The following is a 12,075-nucleotide window of genomic DNA, read 5'->3' on the forward strand; positions in this document are numbered from 1 at the left end:
CACTCATTTAGGAAAGCAATTAAGTGTAGATTCTTTAAAAAGAGTTCTGCCCCAAATCCCTAAAAAACAAAAAGTTTTCCACTTAGACTTTGATAATTAAAAAAAAAATGCCCTCTTTAAGAATATAATTCATGCATCTCTGACAATATAAACAAAAAGTTCTGGAATATCCTGAAGTTCTCTCTCGGGACCACCGGGATTAAATATTGCAAAAGAAGTGTGACCCACATGGCCTGTTTGACAAAAGCCATGAGTACCATGTCTTGCCTAAATCAGTGTTTTGAGTGTGTTGCTCTATAAACAGCTTGTTAACTTAACATGACAGGACCTATACAGAAAAAAAAAAGCAAAACTATATAACAGTTCACCATTACCAAAAGGTAACAAGCTTATCAATAATTAACCTGCCTCCAAATTTCCAACAATCATTATTTTAAGACTAGTAGCAAGGCCTCCCTTCACAGATTTATTGAAAATAGGTTGCCCTCCTATCAGCTCACCTCCTTTCCTGTAAAATGGGGATGAATGTGGTTCACTTTGAATAGGCTGGTGGACAATTGCTCAATTTTTCCTCAGACAATTTGGGTTTATCTTGTAAATCCAAATAAGGACCAGCAGAAGTCATCTCTCAGGCAGACAGTGACTGCCCCCTCAGCAGGAGATAGGATTTATGCCTTCTTTTGAGTAATATTGTATAAAAAAAAGCTTTAATAAATACACAAACATCCCTCCCGTTCCCAGATTAATCATCTGCCACCATGCCCAGCCCCCAGTATGGTCACAATCTGGCCACAGATTTTATTTGGGTGTAATTCTCTTGGGCACTTGGATCTCAAAGCTTGCAGAGTGCTGTCTGGTCAGGGCGTCTGGCATCTGTTCTGCATGGCAAATATCCTTTAAGTGCCAGTGAGTCCTTCTCCAGGGTGAGTCTATGATTGAAGACAGCTTTCCTTAGCTGCCCTGTGACAACTGGGTCTCACTTTTCTTGAAACTAGATCTGTGGAAGGAGTCTCTGAAATTAATGAAAGAGAAAGGACAGAGGCAAAAAACATCAATTAGTCTTTCAAAGAGGGGGTAAGAATCACCCACTATAAAAGGACATCGATCATGGGGAACTCAGTAAATAAGTGAGGTTGCTGAAATCCCTTCACACTGAGCCGGAAACAAAACAAAACAAAACAAAACAAAACAAAACAAAATAGGCAGCAATTGGGCTTTGGGAAGCCCACCGGCAGAAGGCCAACGTGAAGGGATCCCAGGTGGGTCAAGGAGAAGTTATGGGGAGGATCAGGATAAAGGTTGAACAGATCATGTGCTGTTGGCTTCCTTGACGCCAGCCCGCTCCCAGGCCTCAGAGGGTCTGCAGCTTGCAAATTGCACCAAGGCCTGCCCTGATTGCTGGGCCCCCACATCCTGTCCTTTATTCCCCCAGAAAGAAGCCTCCTCTGCCCTGTTCTTACCTCTTTTGACTTTCAACTCTGAATATTGGCTTGTACAGTTCTGGGATTTTCCGCTCGATCATTGGCCTGAGGTTCTCTTTAAGCTTGTTGTAGTTCTTTTTGAGTTCCTGCTGGTATTCTCTCTGGTCTGCTGCGATAAGACGCTTGTTTTTCTCTACAGCTTCACCACATCTGAGATGCAAATATCAGGATAGGGAAAGAGGAAGGAGACTTTATTTCATATTAGTCTGAAGTACTTAGAAAACTGGGGGTCATTATACTATTAATAATTCTTGACTACCTCCAGGAATGTTTGCAATTTGATGGGTAGTCAGGATCACCAATGGAGCTTTCCAAAAATCAAATTCTTAGATCCCACTTCAGACTTTCTAAGTGAGAATCTAAATATGAATCTAAGGGTTAGCACCCAGGAATCTGTTTTTGAAAAGTTGCCCAGGCAATACTGATGCTCTGATTATACCAGGCACTATGCAAGGAATTTTACATGTATTATCTGGCTAATTTTTCCAATCATCCCAGAAAGTCAGCACTTATTTTTATTTTGTCCCTGCAGTTAAGAAAAAGTTAGGTAACGTGCCCAGAGTGAAGAGCTGGTTGATATGAGATTCAAACTCAGGCCACTGCAGAATGGAACTTGTTATACCTATTTTAAAAAATGATTTCTAGCAAAATGGGAGATGGGGCAAATGCCATTCTGCCCCTTCCCTCTACATACTGATCAATGTGCTAAGAAAGCACAGCAGAAAATTTGGTAAATGAGAATGAGAAGCCCCAAGTATCAGAAAAGAGAAAAATCAACATCAAAGTGATAGCAGGCAGCTTCAGGAGAACCATACGTAGGATTTCAAGTCGGCATATAGATTCTGGTGGCTGGGTAGAGGGAAGTTCAATGCCCACACAAGAGAAGTGATGTAGTGTTGGCCAGAACAAAGTGGGAGTCTGGATATTTCACCTTGAACAGCTGCCTCATCTATGAAAAGGTGTCTGAAAAAAATGCTGCCAACTATCCAGAGCAGTGGGATGGAAGCCTGTCATCAACTTGGAGCCACTAATGGGAAAGTCACCTTGAGAAATTGAAACTTCAGACTTGTCCCACACATGGGAATGACTTACAAATTTACACTCCTCTATTTTGGGTGCTCCAAGGCAAGAAATTAACTTCAAAACAAGACCAAGGTTACAGAAACATCTTACAGCAACATCTAGGGTCCTGACATACAAAGTTGCTCTGGAGGAACAATTTCTTAACCAGGGCACTTGGGCTTTCCAAGAGAAAGACCAACCCTGGCAAAGTTGAGCTCACAGTAAAAAAGTGACAAACCCCATGAGGAAAACAAGCACCATGAGGGAGAACTATGAGATGCAACAAATAGAAGAATTAGCCCATTAAAAATCAGAGGTCATAGAACAATATAAAAGCAACATTGATATAAAAATGAAATTATAGGCATAAAATTCATGATTCAAAAAATGGAAGAGTATGAGCAAAGAGGTAAGAAACATTCAGGAAAAAAAAATAGAAATAAAAATGTACTTCACTCGAATGAAGAGGAAAACCCCCAACAGACAGTTTAAACAACAGCCAAAACTGGAGAACTCATGAACTCTATGACGATTCTAAAGAAATCACCAAAGAGATTTAAAAAAAGCTAAGAATATTTTTAAATGGCTAGGTAGCCTGGTAATGATATCATGGAAATGTTTGACCACCTTTAGAAGAACTTCTCAGAGAATGAAAAGTAAGTCAGAGGCAATATCAAAAAAGATAATAGCGGATACTTTTCCAAAGTGAAAACAGGTAGGAATCCTCTACTCAGTGAAAACAGATCTATGCCCAGTCTCATAGTGACAAATCTGTAGACTATAAAGATTAAGAGGACATATCTTTATTTAAAATTCGTGTTTATTTATGGCTCAATAAAACAAAATAAACAATCCAGTCAAGAAATGGGCAGAAGAACTCAAAAGACATTTCTCCAAAGAGGAAATGCAAATGGCCAACAGGCATATGAAAAAATGTTCAATATCCCTTATAATTAGGGAAATGCAAATCAAAACCACACTGAGATACCACCTTACACCAGCAAGAATGGCACATATCAAAAAAACAAGCAACAACAATGTTGGCAAGGATGAGGCCAAAAAGGAACTCTCTGACATTGCTGGTGGGAGTGTAAACTGGTCCAACCATTGTGGAAAGCTGTCTGGAGGATCCTCAGTCTACTAAAAATGGAGCTACCATATGATCCAGCAGTTCCACTTCTAGGGATCTACCCAAAGGACACAAAAACAGTGATTCAAAAGAGCACCTGTACACCTATGTTTGTTGCAGCACTATTTACAATAGGTGAAACCTGGAAACCACCTAAATGCCCAAAATAGATGACTGGATCAAGAAGATGTGGTACATATACACAATGGAATATTAGTCAGCAATCAAAAAAGATAAACTCATGCCATTTGCAGCAACGTGGATGGAGCTAGAAGGAATTATGCTCAGTGAAATACGCCAGACAGAAAAAGAAAAATATTGGATGGTTTCATTTATAGCAGGAGTATAGGGGAACCCGATAAGACATGAGTGTAAAAAAATAATAACAACAATACAAAACATAATAAAGCAAAAGCATACAATTATAAACCAGAGACATCCTGCAGGGGAGGAGGGGGGAAGGGATGAGAGGAAGGGAGGGAGGAGCACAGGGGACTGTGGTGATGGTGCACAGGTGCCTTGGGGAAGGAGATTCTATGGGGACTCAATCTGAGGGGGTAAGGGAAGCAAATATTGTGTAAAAAATGTAAAAAATGGTAAATGTTAAAATAAAAAATTAAAAATAATAAAAAAATTATCTTTCAGGAAAAAAAATTTAAAAAAATCGTGTTTATTTGACTTACACACTGTTAAATCTAGTGTTTTCATGGTCTCCTACATGTATCTAAACATGAAAAGTCTTGCCTTTTATACTGTTCTACCCTAAGGAACTTATCAATCAACAGACATTAAATGGACAACATAATGTTTGAAACGTAGCTGACATGCATTAATTAGGAATAATTCTATTAAACTTCAAATGAATATGATTCTGGTGATCCATGTAGTTTGCACTGTTTTCCTAACAGTGTTGCTAGATTTGGAGCCAGTTGTGGAGACACCCAGACCTCATTGCCAAATCCCTCCTATGGGCACTGAACACACGTTCTGAATGACAAAGGCCAGGAGGGTGGCATGTGAGTACGGGGCAGGAGGAAGCTGGCATAGGCAAAATTAAACCTATGACCACAGCTTCATCACACAATTGGTCTGCTATGGAAGAATGACTGAATTTAATTCACCCAGAAGCCAAAAGAACTCCCTTACCTGGATTTTCACTGATCTTTTAAGTTTCACATTAATTGAAGCAAATTAAATTGAAACAAAGCAGTATAACTGGAGTTACATATCAAACGTTTTGGGGAAAGGACAAGAAAGGGTGATATGGTTAGCCTTGGAATCCAAAGAAATCTACATCACCCCCTTATCATTATTTAATTTCTTCTTAACATGAGCAATCCCATGTGTAAAATGAACCTGTCTCAGGGTGACTTTGGGATCTTGGTTGGAAACAGATTACAAGAGCCCTGCAGGATCTAACTGCTAACTTGGGGGGGGGGCGGGGGTCTACTCTGAAAGCTTCAACAGTTAACAAAACTCTCTAATTCTCTTGAGTCTTTGGATTTAGAAGCAATAATAGCCAGTTAGCATATACTGATCGTATACACGGTGCCCAGAACCAGATGGAGCTGGGGTTGAAACCTGTTGCCACAATGACTTAACCACTGAAATCCTGTGTTCTCATCTGTAAAATGGCAATAAGAATCTCATACAATTCCCTAGGAGAATTACATGAGAAGCTGTGGTAATAAGGTAGATCTGTGCTTCTGAAGTGCTCCAGACTGTATTTTTCAAAAATGGACACAGCAGTAATTGCCCATGCTACCTGCTCTTCCGGAACCTTGCCACACACCCCATCAAGAAGAAGGGAGTCCCTCCCAATCTTCAACACAGTGAGAAAAAAAGGTCTATTGTTCAAGCCACTCAGTCTATGGTATATGGTTATTTGCTATACCAGCTTGAGCTGACGAAGAGATAAAAGAACATTTAAAGACATAGATTGGCGCAGATTTCAGTGTCTGAAATGGTTTGGGTGCCTTGGTGGCGGGGTAGGGGGAGAACACAGGAAGGAAACAGAATGTTGTATCTCTCTATCTTGGCTACTGAAACCCTGAAGGTGTTTTTTCTTATCTCTGGAACAGGCAGAAAGGATTGAGGTCCCAACTTGGCAACCATCCTATGCACTGCAGGTCTGGCTGGATACCCATCAGTTGCAGCAAGTCAGCCTGTCAGGTTCTTCATGGTTGCATCTGGTTTGGCTACAGCTGAGTCAGAAAGTCCACTGCCCAGTGATGGGTTCCAGCTGCAGTGTGCCTGGCAAAGTAAGTATACTTCCGCTACAGCAATCAGCACTGGAAGGTGCACTGATGTTCCTCCGGAAATCAGGGCTTATCAGCCTACAGCCCAAGTACACCGAGAAGCTGGAGCTCACCCAAGGGAAAATCTGAGAGCTGTTCAACCCCCAAACATTCTCCACTCCTATGTCACCTCTACTCTTTGAAAGTGGAGGGGAGAATGTGAGGGAAGAAAACACACGGGTGCAAACAACTGACAAGACAGTTACCCTCTTCATTAAAAAACTGTAAACTTGCTGATTGGGCTTGAGAACCAATTAGGTAATGGGGGAATGGAAGGTTGCCTCATCTACTATTTATATTGAGGGTGCAATTTACATAGCATAACATTCATCCATGGTAAGTGTATAGTCTGATGTGTTTTATTGAATTTATACAGTTATGAAACCTCCATCACATCTCTCCTGCCACTTCTGATTTATGTGGCATAGAGTGGAAGGAAAGTGCACCACTGTTTACACTGGGAAATGAAACTGTAAAAAGCACAATTGTTTTGCTAAGAGGTCTTGTCTCACTTGAATTGGGACTTTATCACACACCTATAGCACAGTGCCTGGCACAAAACATGGGTTCAATAAATGTTTGCTGAATGAATAACTGAACTGACATCTGTGATTCAAAAGGATAGCAGTTTGAACACATTTGCCACTTTGAGGAAAGGGAAAGAAAAGTAGGTGAATGACAAAAGGGCTGGATTGAAAGATTAAGCCAGTGGGGTTGAGGGGAGGAAGAGAAATGTGAGAGGGAGGCGATCAAGCCACCTCTACAGGTTTACAGCCTCTACTCAAATTTTGGTCTCATCCAGCAGCCTCAGGGTAATCAGGGAGCTTGTGAGAAGTGCACCCCAGACCTGCTGAATCTGAACCTGCATTCTGACAAGATCCCACAGACATATATTCACAGTGAAGTTTGAGAGGCTCTGATAAATACTTTCGTGGCATTTCTAAACCAACACAGCAACCCAAAGATGGAAAATGTGAGTTGACAACCTGTTTTCCCATGTCAATCACCAGTGGAAGGGAGTATAGCATGCTAAAGGAGGAATCTGATTTTGAAAATCCAGCATTTTTTCAGGCCATCTGGGAAGAAAGATAAATCACCATCAAAAGTCTAATGTCTGACTTTGTTAAGAATAAAGGACCATCTCTAGGAACATCCGTTTCCTTTTCTGTGTCTTGTCAGGAATTAGTTTTAAATCTACTCTGTGTCTCTTTGTAGCCACTTGTCCTGGGCCTGGGAGATGTTTAGTAAGCACATTTTAACTAAGAAACAAAAATCACTTATCTTAACAAGTTTCCTTTCACTAAATTCTATTTAGAGCCCCATTTATGAATGCCACCCGCCTTGTCTAGTTGGCTCAGGAGAATGCACTGCTCTTGCTCACTCAGAGGAGCCCAGTGGCAGCAAGGACATCCTGCCTCTGTGAGTCTTGTGGGCATGCAGATTCCCTTACCAGGAAAGGCTCCCTTTCTCCCCTACCCCTTACTTCCACCTACATATTCAAGATGTGGTCTAAGTGATGCTTTCCACAAAGCCTCCCAGTCACTACAGCCTGTAACCAATTGTTCTTTTCTGACTCTATAGGCCTATAGTTAGTGCATTCCATGGTCTCAGCACATGCTGCACTGTGTCCTGTCATCAGAGCAGAACCAGGTCCTCTCACAGTGCCTCTCACACTGCATCACAGTATGTGCATGAGACATTCTATGTCCTTTCGAGGTTCAGAGAGGCCTGGCCAATGCCGAGTTTTGGGGTCTTTTGCTATAACTAATTATAAGTGCAGATATGTGGAAAAGAAATAAATCTTCCAAAATTTCCAAAATAGTTTTCCAGTGTTTTGTTCTATGAAAATATGTTACTTATGGAAGAAAATTTAGCATTAGTGTAATGTGAGAATTGTTAGCAAATACAGGGAACAATTCAAGACATCATCATTTCTGTGTGTAGGTGCATGTGTATGTATGTGTGTGTTCATATACACACACCCCCCAAGCATCTGTAATTCACTGCAGGGCAAAGTATGTCTTCTTTAGAGGCTTCATTAAAGCTTGTGAAGAAGGAGAAGATAAGATAAAATTAAGTCACTGCACGACATGGGAAATAGCCACTGTCCAGAACCTCTCAGGCTCTGATGCATCAGTGGAATTTCAGCACATTGAAGGAAGTGTGGCTTGTTGGGTTCAGAAGACCTTGATCTGAACTCAGCTCTGCTACTAACTGACAGTGTGACCTTAAGTCAAAAAGCTCTAATCTCTGAATCTCTGTTTTATAAAATGAGCATGATGATAATGCCTGTTTTACCATGTGACTGTGAAGCATGGGTGAGATGATAAACACGAAAGCATTTTACAGTTTAAGGCTTAGTTACTTAGTGGTGATACAGGTGCTTTATGCAGCAGCTCTTAGTTTTGAGCCTGTACAGGAATACCCTGGAAGGTTTGTTATTAAGACAGATTGCTGGTGCCACCTCTGAGGATTCTGATTCAGTAGGTTTTAGTGGTGCTTGGTAATGGGCCTCTCCAGCAAGTTCTCGGGTAATGCTGAACCTATGGTCTGCTCTACTGACTTTCCAACCGTTTCCCTTCTTACCGCATTATGAATTCCTTAAAACATAATCTCAACTTGTTGTGATGCCGATAGAGTTTTGGATCAGCTGGAATTTTGTCCAGAAACACTTGGGCTACTTCCAGTGGTCCCTGACAGAAAAGTAAGAAACAAACAAACCAATACTGACATTAGAAAGGGAATTAAACTGCATAAGAGAAAATGTTGGAGTGACTTCCTCATTGGAACATTTCATTTTGTAGATAGATGAAACAAACCAACCACGGAAGGTCTTGAACTTTTCAGGAAACTTTGATTCCTTAGCAGGAATCTGGAATTTTAGGAGAATACGCAAAAGTATAAATTTATTTTCTTGATCAATTGCTACTAACAGTTTTCCTTTTATATACAAATGCAATACACAGATATCAATGGGTTCATATAGGCTTTGAGTTGCTTTTCTAGAAATGGGGATTATCTTGATCCATCCAGTCTTGGTCACTTTTCTAGTTGTTCTTGTGCTGAGCACCATTTCTGCAGGAATTGGCATGATTACTTATGTGGTCCATGGTGACAGGCTTAAAAATCTTCCATTTTCATCAAAGGATTGGAATTTGCAAAAGCAAAAGTTTCTTAAAATTCTCTGATCTTGGAAATATAGTAGTCACAACTTCACTTGTTATTTTTTGCTCCCTTGATTTTACATGGACACAGAATTGTTACAGGGGAGTTCAGTCGTGCTGACTACGAAAGAGTCAAATTATTCATTCACATTTTCCTTGGGATGGTGTGCACAAGAGTGGACCTGGATAGGAAATTAAGGAGGTCCAGAGACAGACAGTAACCTTCCTCCTTCTAAGACTGGTTTATTTCAATGCTGAGCTTGGGAGTTAGAGTTCTAATGAGTCTGAAAATATCCAAACTGGCTTGAAGTAGCCCAAGAAGCCTGGTTCCAGGTCACTCCTAGTTAGTAGGGCCCAGCCATGCTGGGTTCATCTGGTGACAGATCTGGGGGTTTCATGTTCTATATGCTTTCTTACCTCCCACTGGTATTCCTACATTAGTCTCAAGCTCAGCAACAACTCTGCCTAAACTGGGCACTACTAAGCAGTCTTCAACAGGATTCCAGATCTGGGTTCTGTTGCCAGGTCAGTCCCAAATGAAGATCTCGCTGAGAAAATGGTACTCCTTAGACATGGGTTACTCTTCTTTAGAATATGTTTGTTACTTGGATTGTTACATGAAGCAGATGAGGCCTCCTCAAATTCTTTTAAACCTTTCAAGTGTCCAGTCTAAGTTTAGAAGCATCATTTATATGTTCACCAGGCTCCTCATCAACTTATAGAAGGAAACTGTAGGCAAATAGTAAAAACCAGAGGAGCTGCCACCAGCTCCTTTTGCTCACCTGATTCACAGTTGCTCCAACAGAACCTTGTAGCACCATCTGAAGCATCTTAGCATCAGGGGGCTCCTGGTTAATGGCAACTGCTAACTGCAGGGTCTTCTTCTTCATGTCTTCAATGGCAACTTCAATTGGTGTCAAAACAAACTAAACATAAGACAAAAATATAGGCATCTCATTGTCTGGTCTTACAAGCCATGGACAAACCTGGAACTATGGGAGCAAGGGAAACTGGATTTGAAAAGGCAGCTAAAGAGACTTTCCAAATAATTGAAAATAGCTTGGACAGCTTTAACAGAAAGGAAGTACTTAACATTTCTTGAGTACTTATTATGTTCCAAGAACTTTACACACATTTATTATTTCCTCCTTTAAACAACCTCATTATTCTTTCCATTTTATAGTAAAGAGGGATTTGTCAGGTTAAGTGCTGCAAAGTGACATAAGGAGTAAGTGGAGAGGCCAGAATTTGACCACCATGATGTCTACATTCAAAGTCCTTGTTCTTTCTACAGTCAGGTTTCCTTTCTACCGTTATTGGGTAAGTTACTCAACTTATAATTGGGAAGGCTACTAGAAGCTGAGAACTTGAGATACTCCTACCCACTATAACACTATAACAAGATTTTGGCATCATTTTTGCCTTCTTACCCTAAAGATGAATTCTTAGTAAAAAGAATTCTCTTAAAGGTCAATCTCTAGTTGCTAAGTTCTACTGGTTTGGTATCAGGTCCTTCCTGAACGTTATGGGTGGATTCTTAGCCCTCCCCTGGCGATTCATACACTGAAGTCCTAATCTACTACCTCAGAATGTGATCCTATCTAAGACAGGGTTTTTATAGTAGTAATCAAGTTAAAAGGAGTTCATTAGGATGGACTCTAATTCAATATGACTCATGTCTCTTTAAGAATAAGAGGAAATTTGATACAGAGACATGTTTTGAGGGAAGATGATTTGAAAAGACAGAGGGAGAGGTGTCTGGCTAAAAGCCAGGAGAAAGGCCTGCCTTCCTTAATGGTCCTCAGAGGAAACCAACCCTGATGACATCTTGATTTTGAGCTTCTGGATTCCAGAACTGTGAGACATGTCTCCAAGAAAACAGAGACATATTGTTGCTTGAAGCATGCAGCTCATGGTGCTTTGTCACAGCAGCACTACCAACTAATGCATTGAGTTTCTTGGGGAAATACAGATGTCAAAAAAAAGTTGTGAGGACTTATTGGGACCACAAGTTTATTTCTGTGCTATGGTGCTATGTATACACACCCTAGTGTTCAAAGTCCAAAACAAACATAGCAGATGACTTCCAAACCAGCCTCCTCTTAACAGAGTCACTTTTTCAGGCTTTGTGTGGCTTCTGAGAAACCCACTCTGTTGTGGTTGACTTGCTGAATTCTCGAGCCAAGTCACTTCTGCTTCTGCCCAATGAGGTATGTAGTCACCACAATTCATCCGTGTTTGCTCACCAACTTGATTATGCCTGTTATACTCGTTATTTTAATGATTTAATCTAATTAAATAATGCATAAGCTGATGAACTATGGGTGTGGAAAAAAAAAAAGAGTTGCTTCTATGAAAACCAAGCTCAGTGCTTGGGCAAGACATAATGAAAGTGAGTTGCTATAAAGATTCCTGTCATATTAGGTGTGCATAAGACAACTGTAAAAGGCTAGGGGCAGGGAAAAAAAAATCATTAAAATCCCAGAAGGGTTCTCCTCATACTATTTAATAAGGATCCGTAAGTGCTTGCTGTTCTAGAGAAGCCAAAACTAAAGCTCATGGACAGTGTGCAACGTGGGTGGGGTTTATGCAAGAGTGACAATGATGACTTGTGTTCAGTCAAATCAAAATCACAGCAAAAACTGTGACCTGATTTAAACAGAATGACAAAGAAGTGTACATGCAGCTTAATACTTTAAATAAAATGTAAATAAAGTGTTTACAGTACGTTAAATTTAAAGATTATGAGGCATTCTTGTTTAGTTTTATTACAAAGGGTAAAATCTGTACACAAAAATCAGAGAAGATGAAGACGTTTTTCATGTCAATGTATAGACGAGGAAACTGAATGCAGATAAGTAGTTTGAAAAGGTAACGCGAGGAAGCTGGGGTTAGAATTAAGCAGGACCCCTTGTCTCCCTTGCCAGGTGTCCTTCCTTCAG

General features: G+C 40.5%; 1 protein-coding gene across 4 annotated transcripts in view; it reads right to left on the minus strand.

Annotated features, from left to right (window-relative positions):
• Nucleotides 1–491: 491 nt before the first annotated feature.
• DOCK8 (dedicator of cytokinesis 8) overlaps nucleotides 492–12,075 on the minus strand; it is a 194,651-nt gene continuing 183,067 nt past the window's right edge. For all 4 annotated transcript variants that reach the window (XM_054688877.1, XM_037491968.2, XM_037491966.2 and 1 more), the window contains exons 45-48: nucleotides 9,916–10,059; nucleotides 8,556–8,662; nucleotides 1,461–1,631; nucleotides 492–1,012 (exon numbers count right to left, since the gene is read on the minus strand). In XM_054688877.1, the coding sequence (XP_054544852.1) occupies nucleotides 952–1,012; nucleotides 1,461–1,631; nucleotides 8,556–8,662; nucleotides 9,916–10,059 (483 nt within the window). In that variant the 3' untranslated portion in view covers nucleotides 492–951. The remainder of the gene's footprint in view (nucleotides 1,013–1,460; nucleotides 1,632–8,555; nucleotides 8,663–9,915; nucleotides 10,060–12,075) is intronic.

This window comes from Talpa occidentalis, unplaced genomic scaffold, assembly GCF_014898055.3.
Source record: "Talpa occidentalis isolate TD23 unplaced genomic scaffold, MPIMG_talOcc4v2.1 talOcc4.7, whole genome shotgun sequence".
Classification (NCBI taxonomy): Eukaryota; Metazoa; Chordata; class Mammalia; order Eulipotyphla; family Talpidae; genus Talpa; species Talpa occidentalis.